At 43.9% G+C, this 16,436-nt stretch overlaps 1 protein-coding gene across 1 annotated transcript in view; it reads right to left on the bottom strand.

Annotated features, from left to right (window-relative positions):
* KIZ (kizuna centrosomal protein) overlaps positions 1 to 16,436 on the bottom strand; it is a 737,711-nt gene that overhangs the window by 251,304 nt on the left and 469,971 nt on the right. Inside the window, exon 12 of the mRNA XM_069236553.1 lies at positions 1,646 to 1,765. Coding sequence (XP_069092654.1) covers positions 1,646 to 1,765 — 120 coding nt within the window. The remainder of the gene's footprint in view (positions 1 to 1,645; positions 1,766 to 16,436) is intronic.

Genomic DNA, 16,436 nt, shown 5'->3' with positions numbered 1-16,436 from the left:
AGGAAATTTGTGACTCTCGTATCTTTCACAAACGTCTTCAGTATCTGATTCATTGGAAGGGTTACCCTCTAAGTGAATGCTGTTGGGAAGATGAGTCTTTTGTTCACGCCCCTCTTCTGATTCATCACTTTCACCGCTTGTTTCTGCACAAACCTGGGCCTTCGGGGGGGGGACCTACTGTCGCACCGCTGCGCGCGGCACGAGCCAAACATTCGGCTAGGGCCGTGGCGTGCGGCATGAAGATGCGCCGCATCCCCAGCCTGCTGTGCACACTACGAGGCCCCAAATTGGGCATGGGGCCTCGTTCTTTCATAGCGCGACGCGCTTACATGCAGGTCTAACCTCCCCCACTCACCTGTTCTTATTATCTTCTTCTTTTTTCTTCCTTTTCATTGTGCCTCCCTTTATGTTTTTTCTTTTTTCCCATATTACCCCTCTCTTCCCAGCATGCCTTAGTTCCCTACTCTCTATGGCTCCTAGTCCATTATGTTCTATGTGTTTTTCCCTATCTAAGATGGTGTCCTTGCACTTTCTGTTGGTCGCTTCCTGTTTTTTGGTATTTAAGAGCTGTGATTTTTTCTCTCCTTGCGCTGCAACACTTTCTGTTGGAATGGTGTCTTCGCTCCTGCTTTCTCGTATCCGATACTGCTTCACGTCTGTTCCAGTGTTTTTTCCTGTACTTTTGCTCTTGTATTTACCTATTCAATTTGCTCCTGTTTCAGGAACCTTTCCTTTCTGGAGGTATTTTCCCCTTTCAGGGTTTTTTTTCCCTCTGGCACTACTTCTGAAGGACACGGACTGCCCTTGGCGTTTCCATTGCCTGCAGCACCGTGGCTACCAGAAAGAGTCGCCCCTACCTGGGCCAAGGCCGAACATTCAGGAACAAGATCCTCGCCACTCGTTCTGCGGACTCCAGGATAAAGCAGCGCGTAAGTCGTGACATCCAGCTGCATAAAGTTCATCACAGAAACCAATTTAAGAGCCCTTATTATATGCCCTTCCTCCCTATGAGATAGAAAACGTTTTTTAGCATGTTCTTTAGTTTGAATGCAAATCTCTCCAAGGCGGTCAAAAAGGGTATTTAATTCAAGATAATGAAAATTATTTTTAACATATGCCAACCAAGGGATGGCTTGCCAATTGTCCAATTTTAAGCAGTCTGCTAAAACTAAACAGGAAAATGCAGCCTTTGGTGTGGTCCAAATTTTAATCCATAATAAGAAAGGGGCCAAACTCACAAGGTCCTCAACATAGTCTACTCCTGATTCAAGGTGGGGAATCAGACTAGCTGTACTTTGAGGTAAAGCCAGCAGGCAGGATAAAAATGTATTTTCTACGACTTGGAGTCGCCCAGTCATATACAGCACTGTGCTGGTCCTACGTACAGAAGACGACGACAAAGACACCCCACTCGCAGGCAAAGATAGCAGTCAATACCAACTGGCCCTTCACCCTCAGCTGTGCCTCTAGATCATTCCATGACTAAATGTGTTCTTTCACATCATTCATCTGCACAAACCCTCGTCCATAAAGAAGCCAAATAGCTAGAAAATTCCATTTGAGCACAGGAGTAAACTTAGCACCCGATCACAGAGTAAGTGCATGTAAGTCAATAAGAGAGGTACGATTTTTTGTGATGACCTACCTGGTGACTGCTCCAATTCAGAAACATCATTGATACTTTCAATCTGATTTTCGTCTTCAGAAAGGCTTTTGTTACTCTGAACAACAGTTTTAGGCACTGGGTGGTCGGTTTCTTGAGTACCTGAAAATGATCACAATCAATTGACACCTTTCATTATTTCCATTCTATGTACAATGAAATCGAGCAAAGGTTCAGGTATCAGACCATAAATTACTATATATGAAAATAGTTGTACAATTTTACAGCTACGATGCCAATGGCGAAAAGGATAAAGTATCTCTCACCGGTGAGAATCAAAAGGTCTAATTAAAGTGAGTTAGAAATCAGTCCTCTCTTTCTTTGAGGTAAAGAAATATAAGCCTCCAGCCCCTGCATAGTGTACTCCACAAAAAACCTCCTAATTTAGAATGGTTTGATTCAAATACCATAGTTTCCAGCATTCCACACACCTACCAGAAGATCACTTACAATGGAATAAGGGCACCTGTGTTTACAGGATTCAGTTCAGTGGTACTTTATGAACCAAAAAAGAAACCCTTGCTGTTCGATTACAATAGTGAATGAATGTAGGCGGGTTTTGGCACTTGACAGAAAAGCAGCTAGTACCACAAGATGTCGTTTCACATCCATTGCTGGGGGTGAGAAGCAAGGAAAGGAGGACCTGAGTCATGAGAAGGAAAGAATAACTGTCTCCTGGTCAATTTGTACAGGGTTAAAACCTTGGTGATGGGATGTGGGTGAATGCTGCTGACCCTTAGAATCTACATGGGGATAGGAGACCAGGGTATGGACCAGACAGGGCACTTCCAGTAGGGGAAATGACTCAATATTGGCACTACATATTACCATAAACAACCATCTACTACTAAAACACTTGAAACCATGGAATATAATCAAACCCTTCTTTGTTCAGTAAACACATAACAAAAGCAGTAGTTCATGAAAACAAGCGAATGCTAGATACACTGTTATGATGCAGCATAACAGAGCTTCACACAGGTGTCCACCCCAGCCAACAGTGTAGGCCTACTGGTCCCGAGAAGCTTGAGATACATGCAGTGGCAGAAAAAGGATACACATTGGATGCAGTTGATGATATAGCAGAATAGGAACCAACCCCAAAGAAATGGAGACAAGGATGGTGGAGAATTCAGATGAAAAAGAGATGGAACAAGGCAGACATGCATGCGACTACATGTCAGAGTAACAAGATCACTGGTTGTGCCACTGGGGCTGGAGAGAACTCAGCAAAATAAAAAAAGCAAAGCATTCTGTAAGGCAATGGCAACACAAATAGGTTCTAAGCATCTACAGCAGCTCATCAATATCAGAGTGCTGGTGATTCTTCCCAGGCAGATGCCTTTCCATCCTGGTTACCATGAGTCTTTCACCTCTGGAAACTCTGTGGTGAAGCAGAAGTAAACTGTTAGGTCTTAAAGTTTCCAGATGATCTGTAGCTGGATGTATGCCAGCATGCAAACAGGCACATGATGAAAATCAAAGGATGTGCACTGCGGGCTCCCGGAGAGGATACATCTGCAGTAGATACACTGCAGTGCCAGGGAGGTCCTGTCCTCCCCACTTATTCGTCAGGCTTCAGGACTGTTGACATGAATTAAGCCTTGAGCCCTACTGAGGAGTACCAAGAGGTACCACAAAAGCACATCTTTTCCTTGGAATGCTTCCCCTCAGTATATGCATAGTAAGAAAGAGAACGTGGCTTCAAGGCTATGATGCCCAGGCATACTGCTAGAAGTAGAGAAAGGCTTCTCCATTTAATCATGTCTTAGAACACCTGAGGGCTTTCTTAAATCCTCCCAATATCAATTTCACAAAATGCAGACCACCAAGGGTTTTCAGGTGGTAACCCAGGAGACACACACAAACAGGTTCAACTCTCTGCATTATTACCAGTATCAGTCAAATTGTATTGTATTGTATTGTAATAGTATTTATACAGCACTTACTACCCCTGACGAGGCATCAAATCGCTTTTGGGCGAGTAGCACGCTACTCCTGAACCCAAAAAGAATTAGTGATGGATTAGTATAGGGAAATATGAGTACAGTTTTAGTATTATTATGAGTTAATTCGAGCTGCGGATATGAGAGTTTGTTAGTTAGATTGACTGGAGTAATGGAGGGGTGGAGGAGGAAAGAATCCAGAAGTGTTAATTGGGAGTATATGGTAATAGGATTTAGGCTTGGGATGAATAAAGGAGGATGGAGGAGGGAAGAGTCTGTGGAAGGAGTTAGGGAGATCATAGTAGCAGGGTGAGATAAATGAGGGTGAATTTAGTAGGGTTGTTTGGGAGGTCATAGTAGTAAAGTGAGGTCTGGTGAGTTAGATGTGGAAACGGAGGGAAGAGCTTAGGCAGAGTTATTTAGGAGATGAAAGTAGTAGAATGGATTTGGGATGAGTCAGAGTGGGAATGGAGGATAGATTGATAGAGACATTACATATGGTGATGGGTAGATAAGTGTGATATAAGATGAGAGCAGGGATTCATAGATATCTAGTAGAACAACCCACCCAGGAGCCATGCAATGACCTACGAACAAGCCAAGCACAGAACAACATACACACATACATATATATACACACACACAAACACATACATACACACATGAATACACACACATATGCACACATATATGTGCATACATAAACATATTTAAAACCATGAGTAAATATACTTAAACAGGTTTAAAGAGTATGTGTGTAGTTTATTGTTATGACATAGTAGCAATACATATTTTCTAAAGAACTATACATAACTAGAATATACACATAATAAAAAAAAAATATTTATCAACATAGGCATATGCAGTCCATAGTTGTTTGAATATGGTGGTTATGAATGAAAGAGCCAACTCTTGAGTAGTTTTCTGAAGACAAGAAAGTTATCTGTGGCTCTTATAGTTGGGGGTAATGAATTCCATTGTTTGGCTGCTTGAACGGAGAAGGATGTACCACCTATGCCAATCTTGAGCGGAGGTTTCTTTGTTGAATGTATTTGGTTATTTTGTTTCTGATAAAAAGCGGTCCTGTTCCATGTATAGTTTTGTGGGTGATACAAAGCAGCTTGAAAGTGCATCTTCTGGCAACAGGTAACCAGTATAGTGCTCTCAAGGCAGGGGAGATGTGGGCTTGTGGCTTTACATGTAATAGTAGCCTGGCTGCGGAGTTCTGAATATGTTGTCGTTTTTTCATAATAGATAGAGATGATCCATGGTAAAGGCCATTGGCATAATCCAGTTTGGATAGTACAAGTGAGATAGTAGCTTGCACCTTGTGTGGAAATCCGAGGTAGGGGTAGATGCGTCATAGAGTATTCAAGGTGATGAAGCTTATTTGTGCTAATTTGTCCACTTGGGCATTCATAGTTAACTTGGAGTCCATGGTGATTCCAAGGTTTTTAACTTCCTTGGATAATTGAGGAGGTGGTCCGAGATTGTCAGGCCAGGCGCACAGTGGGTCATAACTTTTCAAAGTCACCACTTATGAGTATTTCTGTTTTGGAGGTATTTAGTTTGAGATGGCTCCAGGTCATCCACTGATCTACGGCTCTGAGGCAACTGAAGATTTGTGAGTTTTCAATGGTTTTGGGGAATTCTAATTTAAGTAGTATTTGTGTGTCATCTGCATAGTTTTAGCATGTGAGATGGAAATCATTGATCAGTTCTGGTAATGATATCATGTAGATGTTGAAAAGCAAAGGTGAGATGATTGATCCTTGGGGGACCCCTGCTTTTGTGAGGTAGGGTTTGGACGAGAAGGGGGGGCGAATAGATGATATTAGATCTTTTTTGAAGATTGGATGTAATCCAGTCGAGAGCAGTCCCTTCTATGCCGGCTTAGTGTAGTCTTAGAATTAGGGTGTCATGGTCAACCGTATCAAAGGCAGCAGAGAGGTCCAAGAGAAGTAGTGCAGCAACTCCATTGTGGTCGACTGTGTTTTTAAGATCATCCCAGATTGCCATGAGTGCTGATTCAGTGCCTCTTCCTGGGCAGAATCCTGTTTGGAAGTCTGAAAGTATAGATTTGTCTTCAATGAATTCTCCCATCTGCGCGAATGCTGCTCTTTCTATCAGTTTGCACAGGAAAGGTCCATTTGTGATTGGTCTGTAGTTATTGGGGTCCTGCGGGTCTAGGTTTGTTTTCTTTAATAACGTTTGTGTGTATGCCTTTTTCAGGTCTACAGGAAAAGTTCCTGTAGTAAAAGAGTTGTTGATGATTCTTCTTACAGGTGTGGCAGCAGAAGTAGATAAAAGAATGTTCTTAAAGATTTGTGGTGGACAAGGGCCAGAAGGGCAACCGGAAGGCCTGCTTGCTTTGACCAAATCCAAAAGGGTCAGAAGGGCAACCGGAAGGCCTGCTTGCTTTGACCAAATCCATAAATTCACATTGGGATTTTTGTTGGAAGGACTGTAGAGGCTGGGTTGGTTTATTCTTAGAGGGTATTTTAGGAAAGGGGTTGGTTCTGATGGTTTTCTTCTGTTTTAAATAGGAGTCCAATGTGTCTGCCTTGGTTGTGTAATGAGTTTACAGTTTGTTTGTGAAATCTTGAGTAGTGGGATGACTTCCTTCCAAGCATGTGGGTTTTCGAAATTCATTGAGAATTTTATGAAATTCCTTGGTTATAGATTTAGCATTTTTAATTCTGTCTGAGTAGTACCTTTATTTAGCTTTTTTGATTGATGATTTGTATATTCTGTTAAGTTTGTGTAGCTGCAGTTTGTGTTGACTGTTGTTTGTTTTGAGCCAGGTCCGCTCCAACTTTCTGATTTGTTGCTTTATCTTTTTAAGTTCTGTGTTTCTCCAAGGTGTTGGTTTTCTTTTGTTGTGTTTAGTTTTTCTGAGTGGTATTAGGATATCAAAAGCTTCCTGTAGCCACTCAAAGTTTTGGAACAGAATTAATTGTATCTAGATCTGTGTTGGCTGTTAGTTGTGTTTCTAAGTCATCCATATTGAGTTTGCTCCATGGTCGATAGGTGCATGTATGTAAGTAGTTGTGGGGTGTCTTAATTTGTGGAGTTTTATGTCGGAAAGTGATCAAATGGTGGTCTGACCATGTGATTGACGTGATGCTATGAAAGGTAACTAGTTCAGGCTTAGCAAAAATGACATTTAGGATGTGTCCAGCGATGTGTGTGAGATTGTGTACAATCTGATGTAGGTTCAATGCGACTAGGCCAGTGGTGATAGCTTTTGGATGGGGCATATTGGGTTTGTCAAACCAAATGTTTAGGTCCCCAAGAATGCATAGGTTGGAGTATAGTGTTTGAGACTGTATCTAGAAAAGCATCTGGGAATGTTGAGTTGTTAGGTGGAGGTCTGTAAAGGAGGAGAAAGGTACAGGAGGAAGTTGGAGTAGGGTGGCATCTGGTGAGGAGGGATTCACAACCTTGTATGGAAATGTTGTCTGTTTTACTGAGATTTATTGCCTGTTTGAATATAGCAGCTAGTCCACCTCCTCTCTTGCCTATATGGTTTTGTGTGATGGTTTGATAGCCCGGAGGGAGGGCTCCGTGCAACACTGGGGCCATGTCATCTCCCAACCATGATTCTATTATGAATGGTAAGTCAGGTTGTGTGTCTGTGAGCAGGTCGTAGATGTGGTGTTTGTTTTTTGAGAGTGATCGAGCAATTATGAGCTGGCAGTTTAGAAAAGGTGTGTTAGTGGCAGTGTTGTTTTGTTTAGGAGAAGGGTAAGCAGTATAATTTGAGCTTGAAGCAGGTGTGTTGTTAGTTGTGATAACTGTGTGAGGCTCACAATAGTCTTGTTTTTCAATATAGTCTTTCTCTTTCAGCAGGTTAAGGAGGCATTTTGTTGGGTCTGTGTGTGTGGGTGGTGGACTTGGTGGCTGAGAGAGACATGTTGCCACTCTTCTTGTTAGTACTCCCTAACGACTGGTCTGCAAAGCTCCACAAAGAAGCCATAGTTCCAAGACCACCATCTCTTTACTAAGTGATTGCATTAGCTTTCTCCTGTGTTGCATAAGCATGCAAAGGTGGCAAGGCCCTAGATCCACTTATCATACGTTTTAAGAGAGTGCATCATAGAGGCTGCTTTTGTCAGCATGGTGTCTCAATATTCAGGGCCATCCAGAATCACCATCACTGAAACACCATTGATATCCTTCAAGTGCACTGAGATCCAAGGGGAGAGTCTAAGGGCCCAATGTACCAATCGATTTTGCGGTCACAAAAGGCAAAGTTCGCCATTTGCAACCACAAAATGGCCTTGTACAGTGTACCATCTCTATTTTGCGAGTCGGCCTCCTGTTACCGACTCGCAAAATAAGGACTGCAACTTGCAATGAGGAAGAGGCGTACAAGGGCGCCCCTTCCTAGTTGCGACTCGCAAGCCCATGTATGATTGTTTTGTGACTGTGAATGCGGTCACAAAAAAATTGCAGTTAATACCAATTTCAAATTGGTATTAACCCATTCGTAAACAGGAAGGGGTCTCCATGGGACCCCTTCTCCTTTGTGAATGGTAGCGAAAATGCTTTTTCAGAGCAGGCAGTGGTCCTATGGACCACTGCCTGCTCTGAAAAAAGAAAAAGAAAACGGGATGCATTTCAAAAACAAAACTGCTTTATTGAAAAAGCAGTCACAGACATCGTGGTATGCTAACCCCAGCCAGCCACCATCCCCGTGAGTGTGGCCATTCCCAAATGGGTCACAAATTGCGAGAGGCAGGTCCTTTGCAACCCATTTCAGAATCGCTATCAGTGTCTCAGACACTGTTGTAAATTACTGATTGCAAATCACAATGTGTGACTCACAAAAAAATGCAACTCACAATCTGTAATGGTCGTATATCGGGCCATAAATGTTTTCCAAGCCAGAATATTAACCTCACGTTCAATGAGGTTTAGATGTTCTATGAAGACACTTTGCATTACTTCTGTGATCACCTACTCATGGACACTGGCTGGAATCCCAACACACAAATATTTGTCACTCTCCTCGTGTTTTCTATCATCCTGAGTTTGCGTTCCAGGTATATCAATCGGCCTCTGTAGTTAGACTTTGCCTTTCTCTGACCTCTGAGTTTCAAGTATACTCTGTCTGTTCCATCTTCCAAATTCTGGTCTCCAGAATCTTTACTTGGGCCCCACACCACATGTCTGGTCTCCATGCATGGCGCAGTGCACCCCTTCAATGAGTAATTCAGCCCTTTATGAGAATTACTCACTATAGGTAAACGTTTGCACTGAGAAGCAGTGAACATTTAATAAAGGAGTGGTTTTGTAGGGACATTAATTACTAGATCAGGAGTGAGAAATGGTTTCTGTAATAAATACCTGGGATCAGCCTTACCTTTTTAAGCGGCAAGGCTCTCTCAGTGAATAGAAATTTACTTACCTTCTGTAACAAACTTTCTGACTGATACTCTATCTACCTGTGGATTCCTCACCTCTGAATATTCCCCAGACTCGTCTGTAAATGTTTGCAATAGTTCTATGGTGCCAATGGAGGGTGCAGGCTCCATTACATTGTCAGGCATGGGGTCGTAACAATGTAATAGGGCCATATAGCACCAGGAGGAAGCACTGACGTCAGTTCATTTAGTTTTTGCCATGACTTCTAAGGCATTATCGAGAAGACTGACAATCAGAAAGTGGTGAAATATAACACTGACTTTATATCTTATTAGAAAAGACAAACAGGTTTCTCCAGAACAGGGAGGAGGGAGGGTCGGGGAGGAATCGGATGGTAGACACAGTATTTAACAGAAAGATTGTTACCAAAGGTAAGTAACTTTTACTTCTGATGGATACCTCTACCTGCAGATTCATCACCTTTGACTAGACTCGTAAGCAATAATCCCCTTGGATGTTGGGACTGTAGAAATAAAATAGAATGTAATGAAGGACAGCCCGGGCAAAGTGACCACCTCTTCTCACATTCGGAGCCAAACAACAGTATTTGGGGAAAGTATGGAGAGAGGAACACATAGCTGCCTTGCAGACATCAGCCACTAGAATGCTTCAAATTAAGTTGAGAATTTTGTCCCACTGGACTGGATCTTGGCTAAGGCACAGCAGACCTTTTTGAAGAAAATGATCCAATGAGTTAGAGCTCGCTTCTGTGCTACCTTTCCTTCTAAACAGCCAGTGTAGCTGGCAAAGACCTGGTCATCTGAATGAAATTCTTTCCCGCGGCTGATGTAAAAACTGACTGAAAACTTCAATTCAAGGCTGTGAAGCCTCTTCTACTTGATGGGATGTGATAGAGGGAAAATGATGAAAGGGTGATGGATTGTCAGACAGAAAGCAGGCACCACCTTAGAGAAGAAAGCAACTTTAGTTCACAACAGCAACTTGTCTGGGAAGATACACCTATATGGGGATCCCACAGACGAGGCTTGACTGGCAACAGGGGTTGAGGTGAGGTGCCCATAAAGTGTTTGAAGGTAGGATAGGTGAAGTCGGGTCAGGCTGCAGCACAGAGGTAAATGCTGGTGTTGGACTTTGTATATGGTCACACCTAACTGGAGGTGATGTTTCCACCAATGCCGATCTCTAAGACGGTGGGTGTGGAAGGGGCCCAAAAGACAGGGGTAGCACCAAATCTGTATGGCACTAACAGTACCCAGAGAATTAAGCCATATGCGCTCGCAACTGGTCCTGTGTGACCCAACCTTATTCCACTGGGGACGCCCAGCGTCCTAAAGATGTCCATGATGGGCTGCATGAGGTCTGAAGGATCATCTCTGGTTATTCTGGAAAATGCGGACGCCAATGCTAGTTGAAGGGGAGAGGCAATTGAAATGGACACAGAGGAACTGGCTTGAGGGCCGCGGGCAAAGGCATGAGGGAAACCTCCATTAACTTTTGCTCTAGAGATGGGGCCGGAGAGTATTTAGACTTATCTGTCAACTTAATCTCCGAAGATAAGAGGAGTGTTTTTTTAATGAGGTTAAAAAGACACAAATTGGGAAAGGTCTAAATAGAATATTTTTTTTCCCCAAAATGGTGGAATCTATACAAGGAACATATTGGCTGTATGGGCGATTTTTGTTCCTTTGAGCCATTTTTGGTGTCTAGTACACTCTAGGGGTGAAAAGGCTTTATTGTTTGTTAAAAACCAAAGACTCTTCCGATGGCAGTAAAAGGTTGTGCTTAATATATTTGATCATTTGTCCTGCATGTGATAAGGTAGTATGAGACACCCATAATATTTTGCCCTATGTATTCATTCTATCTAATGGCTAGTACCTATTTTTAGGAACGAAAAGACTAGAAAATTTAAAAGAGCTTTTCCAATACTATGGGTAGGTCAAATGAATACGCTTATGCAGTTTATTTGGAGAGTCTGGGATAAAAGACTGAGGCTGTAATGGCCATTGTTCCTGAAGAACACTTTCTTCTTCATTAGGTTTTTTGCGATTGTCAGGCTCAATAGACGAGCTTGGTAAAGCCCTGCAACAAACCCTCAAAGTCTTCCATAAAGAAATAAAAAAGACACATGAAAACCAAAGAAACATAATAGCTTACGATTCCCAAACTCTCTGGCAAACATAAGAACACCATCAAAACAAAAACAAAAAAACTGTTCATTTAATTAACGAGTGACCTATGAGACAGTTGTCTAGCACACATAGAATCTAAGTCACAAATCAGAAAAGAGAAACGTTTTTTAATCTAGGAAGCAATATGAGAGGAATGATTTAAGGCTACATGGAACCAATTACCCAAGAAACACTCTAAATAACCTCAGAACTCCATTATGGTAAAAGATGGATAGAGAACTTCCAGCATGTGTGTTAACATTAACATGCACACACACACAAAAATAAAAACACCTTTTAGTAAAAATAAACTTAACAGAGAGCGAGATGAAAGACTTGTGTATCTATCTATCTATCTATCTATCTATCTATATATCTATATATATATATATATATATATATATTACTATGCAAGAAATAAATCCAACTGCCTCCAGGCACTTAAACCGATTTAAAGTCTGAACCCCCGGTGGGCTGTTAAAGAAAAAAAAAAGATGCTGAAATACAGCTCCTTACAACTCCATAGTTTACTGAAATTGTTTAATCTGCTTTTATGATATAAATAATTTCCTGAGATATGGTCAGAAGCAGTGCTTAAAAACCAAGGCTAGGTAGCCTTTGTATTCAGCAAATCCGGCATTCGGTAGCGATGCGGTTTTAAGAAAATTGGGCCGGTGGACTTTTTTTCTTTTACAAATGAAGCATCGATCAGAATGGTTCTTCAAACCGATCCACAAACGCGCACTGGTATGGTCACTAGGTTTGGACTGGGTACTGCATTCATAGTTTGGATTTTGTATACTGTATACACACAGAAAATGTAGGCCGAGGATGCACAAAGACGGTCTAACGTACGGACATCCATTTTATTACATGCAGGCACACCGATGTCCATGCACCAACAAACACACAAACAACAATGCAAGCAGATTAATAGCCACACAAAACTCTGTACAGCTAGAGGCACAGCGTGATGTAGGTAAGTGGACCACAGAAAAAGGTGCACCAAGGGCCACAAGGTGGTGTGCACCAGGGAGCACAAAATTGTGTGAAGCAGTGGAGCATCGGATGATGTGCATCAAGAGAGCACGAGTAATGCACCCCCGGAAAGCACTGGGTGGTGTACTGCAGGAGAGCACTGGGTTGTTTGCTTTAAGGAGCACAGATGTGCGCGTTAAGAGGGCACTGGGTTGTGTACAGCAGGGTGCACCGAGTGACGTACAATGGTGGCACATAGTGATAGAAAGAGGAAACACTTCGATGTGCAATTGGTACACAAAAGGTGATTTTGAGCTGGCCCAAGATTTCCCTTGCTGATGGTAATCAGCTCATACAGCCTCATTATTCTCTGTGCACTCTGGAACTTGTATTTTTCTCATGGTACCAGAAAAAAAGCTATTAATACTTAACATTTTTGAAGACAGAGAAGGCCATTATCTCCCTTTCTTTCAAATGCAGATGAATTATTTTCTAAGACCGACAGGATGTTTTTTTATGTGATTACCTTCTATACAGGCACCTGAGTATACAAATAACGCAAGGGGCAGACATACAGACACCCACAACTATCACGCAAGCACAAATGCATACCTGCTGAAAGCTTCAGCCAGTCCTCGGTTTTTGGAAAACAGAATTCGGCATGCTGGGATTTTCAATTCTCTATTTATAATAACAAACGTGAAACTGCGAGTCAAACAATGGGGTGCTTTATGGCTGAGAATGTGACAAGTCCTGGGACGCTTGACAGCTATGCATATGGATGGAATAAAATTAAAAAAACACACATTTCCTCATCAAGACGTTTAACGTTTGCCTGCTTTTGGTTGTATGCTTTAAAGTGGTATCTGTTTGTAACGTGTCCACATTAAAAAAGAAAGTATTATCTTGGGTAAATAATTCAATCTCATTTGCTTCTTCTACACGTTTTCACGGGCAGTGTTAGAGTTGAACAGAGGCACACAGCGTCCTATGCATCACATCGTTGTACTGGATGCGCACAGTAATAGCCTAACCGTGGCCACGCGACACACTGTCTGGCTCAAATCAATCAATCAAAGGATTTATAAAGCGCACTACTCACCTGTTAGGGACTCAAGGCGCTGGGGGGGGGGGAGCTACCGGTCGAAAACCCATGTCTTAAGGCGTTTCCTGAATGTCAGGTGGTCCTGGGTCTGGCGAAGGTGGAGCGGTAGGGAGTTCCAGGTCTTGGCAGCTAAGTGAGAAAAGGATCTTCCTCCGCGGTGGTTCGGCGGATGCGGGGTACGGAGGCGAGGGCGAGGCTGGCAGAGCGAAGATAGCGGGTGGGGGTGTGGAAGGTGAGTCTGTCGTTGAGGTAGGCTGGGCCTGTGTTGTGGAGGGCTTTGTGTGCGTGGGTGAGGAGTATGAAGGTGATCCTCTTGGATACTGGTAGCCAGTGTAGGTCTCTGAGTTGGGGGGAGATGTGGTTGCGGCGTGGGACGTCAAGAATGAGGCGGGCGGATGCGTTCTGGATTCTTTGCAGCTTCGTTTGGAGTTTGGCCGTAGTTCCTGCATATAGAGCATTTCCATAGTCCGATCAACTGCTGACCAGGGCGTGGGTGACAGTTTTCCTGGTTTCAACGGGAATCCACTTGAAGATCTTGCGGAGCATGCGGAGAGTGTTGTAGCAGGAAGAGGAGATGGCGTTGACCTGCTGAGTCATGCTGAGTGTGGAGTCCAGGATGAATCCCAGGTTGCGTGCGTGGGTGGTGGGTGTGGGTGCGGTTCCTAGGAAGGTGGGCCACCAGGAGTCGTTCCATGCTGAGGGGTTGGCGCCAAAGATGAGGATCTCTGTCTTGTCTGTGTTTAGCTTGAGGCGGCTTGATTCCATCCAGCTGGCGATGGCATGGAGTCCGTTGTGGAGGTTGTTCTTTGCAGTTGTAGGGTCATTCGTGAGAGAGAGGATCAGCTGGGTGTCGTCTGCGCAGGATACTATGTTGATGTGGTGGGTTCGTGCGATGTTGGCGAGAAAGGCCATGTAGACGTTGAAGAGCGTAGGGCTGAGAGACGATCCCTGGGGGACGCCACAGATGATCTTGGAGGCTTCTGACAGGATCGGTGGAAAGCGGACTCTCTGGGTTCTGCCGGCGAGAAATGACAAGATTCAGTCGAGAGCCTTGTCGTGGATTCCGGCGTTGTGGAGGCGCGTGCGGAGAGTGTGATGACATACCGCGTCGAAGGCTGCGGAGAGGTCCAGGAGGATGAGTGCTGCTGTTTCTCCTTCGTCAAGCATGGTCCTAATGTCATCTGTGGCAGAAATGAGTGCGGTCTCGGTGCTGTGATATTTGCGGAATCTGGACTGGGAGGTGTCGAGCGCCTTGCTGTCTTCCAGGAACCAGGATAATTGGCCGCTCACAATTTTTTTGATGACCTTAGCTGGGAAGGGGAGGAGGGAGATTGGCTGGTAGTTCTTGGGGTTGTCAGGGTCTGCCTTGGGCTTCTTCAGCAGGGCGTTGACTTATGCGTGTTTCCAGCTTTCTGGGAACGTGGCTGACTCGAAGGAGCTGTTGATGGTGTTGCAGAGCTGGGGAGCGATGATGTTGCTTGCTTTATTGAAGATATGGTGTGGGCAGGGGTCCGATGGTGATCCGGAGTGGATGGAGACCATGGTCTTTGTTGACGAGGGTACAAGTGTGGAGGTAGGTGTTGCCCGGGGCGTTGGTTTCGTGGGTGTCTGTAATCATGTGGGTCTGGGGTTGGAAGCTGCTGTGGATTTATTCTATCTTTCGACGGAAATAGGTTGCGAGGGAGTTGCAGAACTCCTGTGATGGCGGGGGTTCGTTGGAGCAGGTCCTGGGGGCGGAGAGCTCTTTGATGATGCCCAAGAGCTCTTTACTGTTGTGAGTGTTTGTGCCAATGCGGTTTTTGAAGTGGGTCCTTTTGGTGGTGCGGATCAGCTGGTGATGTTTGCGAATGGCATCCTTGAGTGTGATGTGGTTGGAGTCGGTAGGTTAGAGGCGCCATGTTTCTCCATTCTGCGACATAACCGTTTGGAATCCAGTAGGTCTGGGGTGAACCAGCTGGCATTGGTTCTCTGGAGGGTGTTAGGCTTTTTTTTTAATGGCGCGAGGGTGTCGCGCAGTCTTCTAACCAGCGATGCAGGTTGGTGGCGGCTGTGTCGGGGTCCGGGGTCCCAGGGGGTGGGGCCTGGGTGGAGATCAGTTGTTCCGTTGAAATTTTGCTCCAGTTGCGTCGGGAGGGGTTGTGTGCGGTGGTGGCGAGTGAGTGGTTTCTGGTAGGAGAAGTGGATGCAGCGGTGGTCTGTCCAGCTGAGTTCGGTGGTGTGGTTGAAGGAGACGTGGCTGCTGGCTGAGAAGATGGGGTCGAGTGTGTGGCCTGCATAGTGGGTGGGTGTTGGTGTCATTGTTGTTTTCTAGGTGGAAGTTCAGATCGCCGAGGAGGATGTAGTCCGTAGAGTCGAGGGCGTTGGCACTGACAATGTCGGTGATGGCGTCGCAGAATTGGGATCGGGGGCCCGGGGGACTGTAGATCAGCGTTCCTTTGAGGGTGGTGTTGGCGTTGATGTGGATGTTGAAGTGGAGGTGCTCAGCGAGGTTGAGAGTGTCGTGGGTGCTGCTCAAGACTCAAAAGATTTCTATGAAGACAGGATTTCTTTGTAAAGGTGCACCGATGAAAACATCATTGTACAGCTTCTTTTACAGATTTTTAATATTTAAAAACACATTTTGTATTATTCGGACATAAGAAAAGAAAAAAACAATACAGACACGTACATAGCCCATCTCTTATCGTGAAGAAGAGTTACATCACATCATGATCATAGCAAATTCTGTGAGCCTTTATTCTAAGACAGACATCATATTTTCAGAAACACAACACCAGTAGACTTTCTCAATGTCATTTACAAGAAATGGTCTGCTACTGACCAGGAACACTACAATATCTAACCCAATGGTCCCTTGCTTTATAGATTTTGGGGAAAAAAAAATATATATATATTTTTTTTACTCTAGTATGTTTCCAATATGAACTATAAACCTATACAGTCTGATAGAGATGGAAACACCCAAGGCATGATAAAATCAATGTATTTAACCCTGTATCAGCATGGTGAAGATCAATAAAATGCAAAAGAATAGCTCAGTAAAAACTTAAGTACAATGTAATTGAATCCTAGACAAAAAGATGCATTTAGAATAAGAGTTCCCCTACCCAAGCTCTACTGCTGCATGACATATAAGACGACTAACAGCATGTAGAAGAGGTTCTGTTACTTATTACTTCAGA

The sequence above is a fragment of the Pleurodeles waltl genome, chromosome 5, assembly GCF_031143425.1.
Source record: "Pleurodeles waltl isolate 20211129_DDA chromosome 5, aPleWal1.hap1.20221129, whole genome shotgun sequence".
Taxonomy (NCBI): Eukaryota; Metazoa; Chordata; class Amphibia; order Caudata; family Salamandridae; genus Pleurodeles; species Pleurodeles waltl.
The sequence above is the reverse complement of the archived record's forward strand: the minus strand, read 5'-3'. Positions and strand labels throughout refer to the sequence as shown.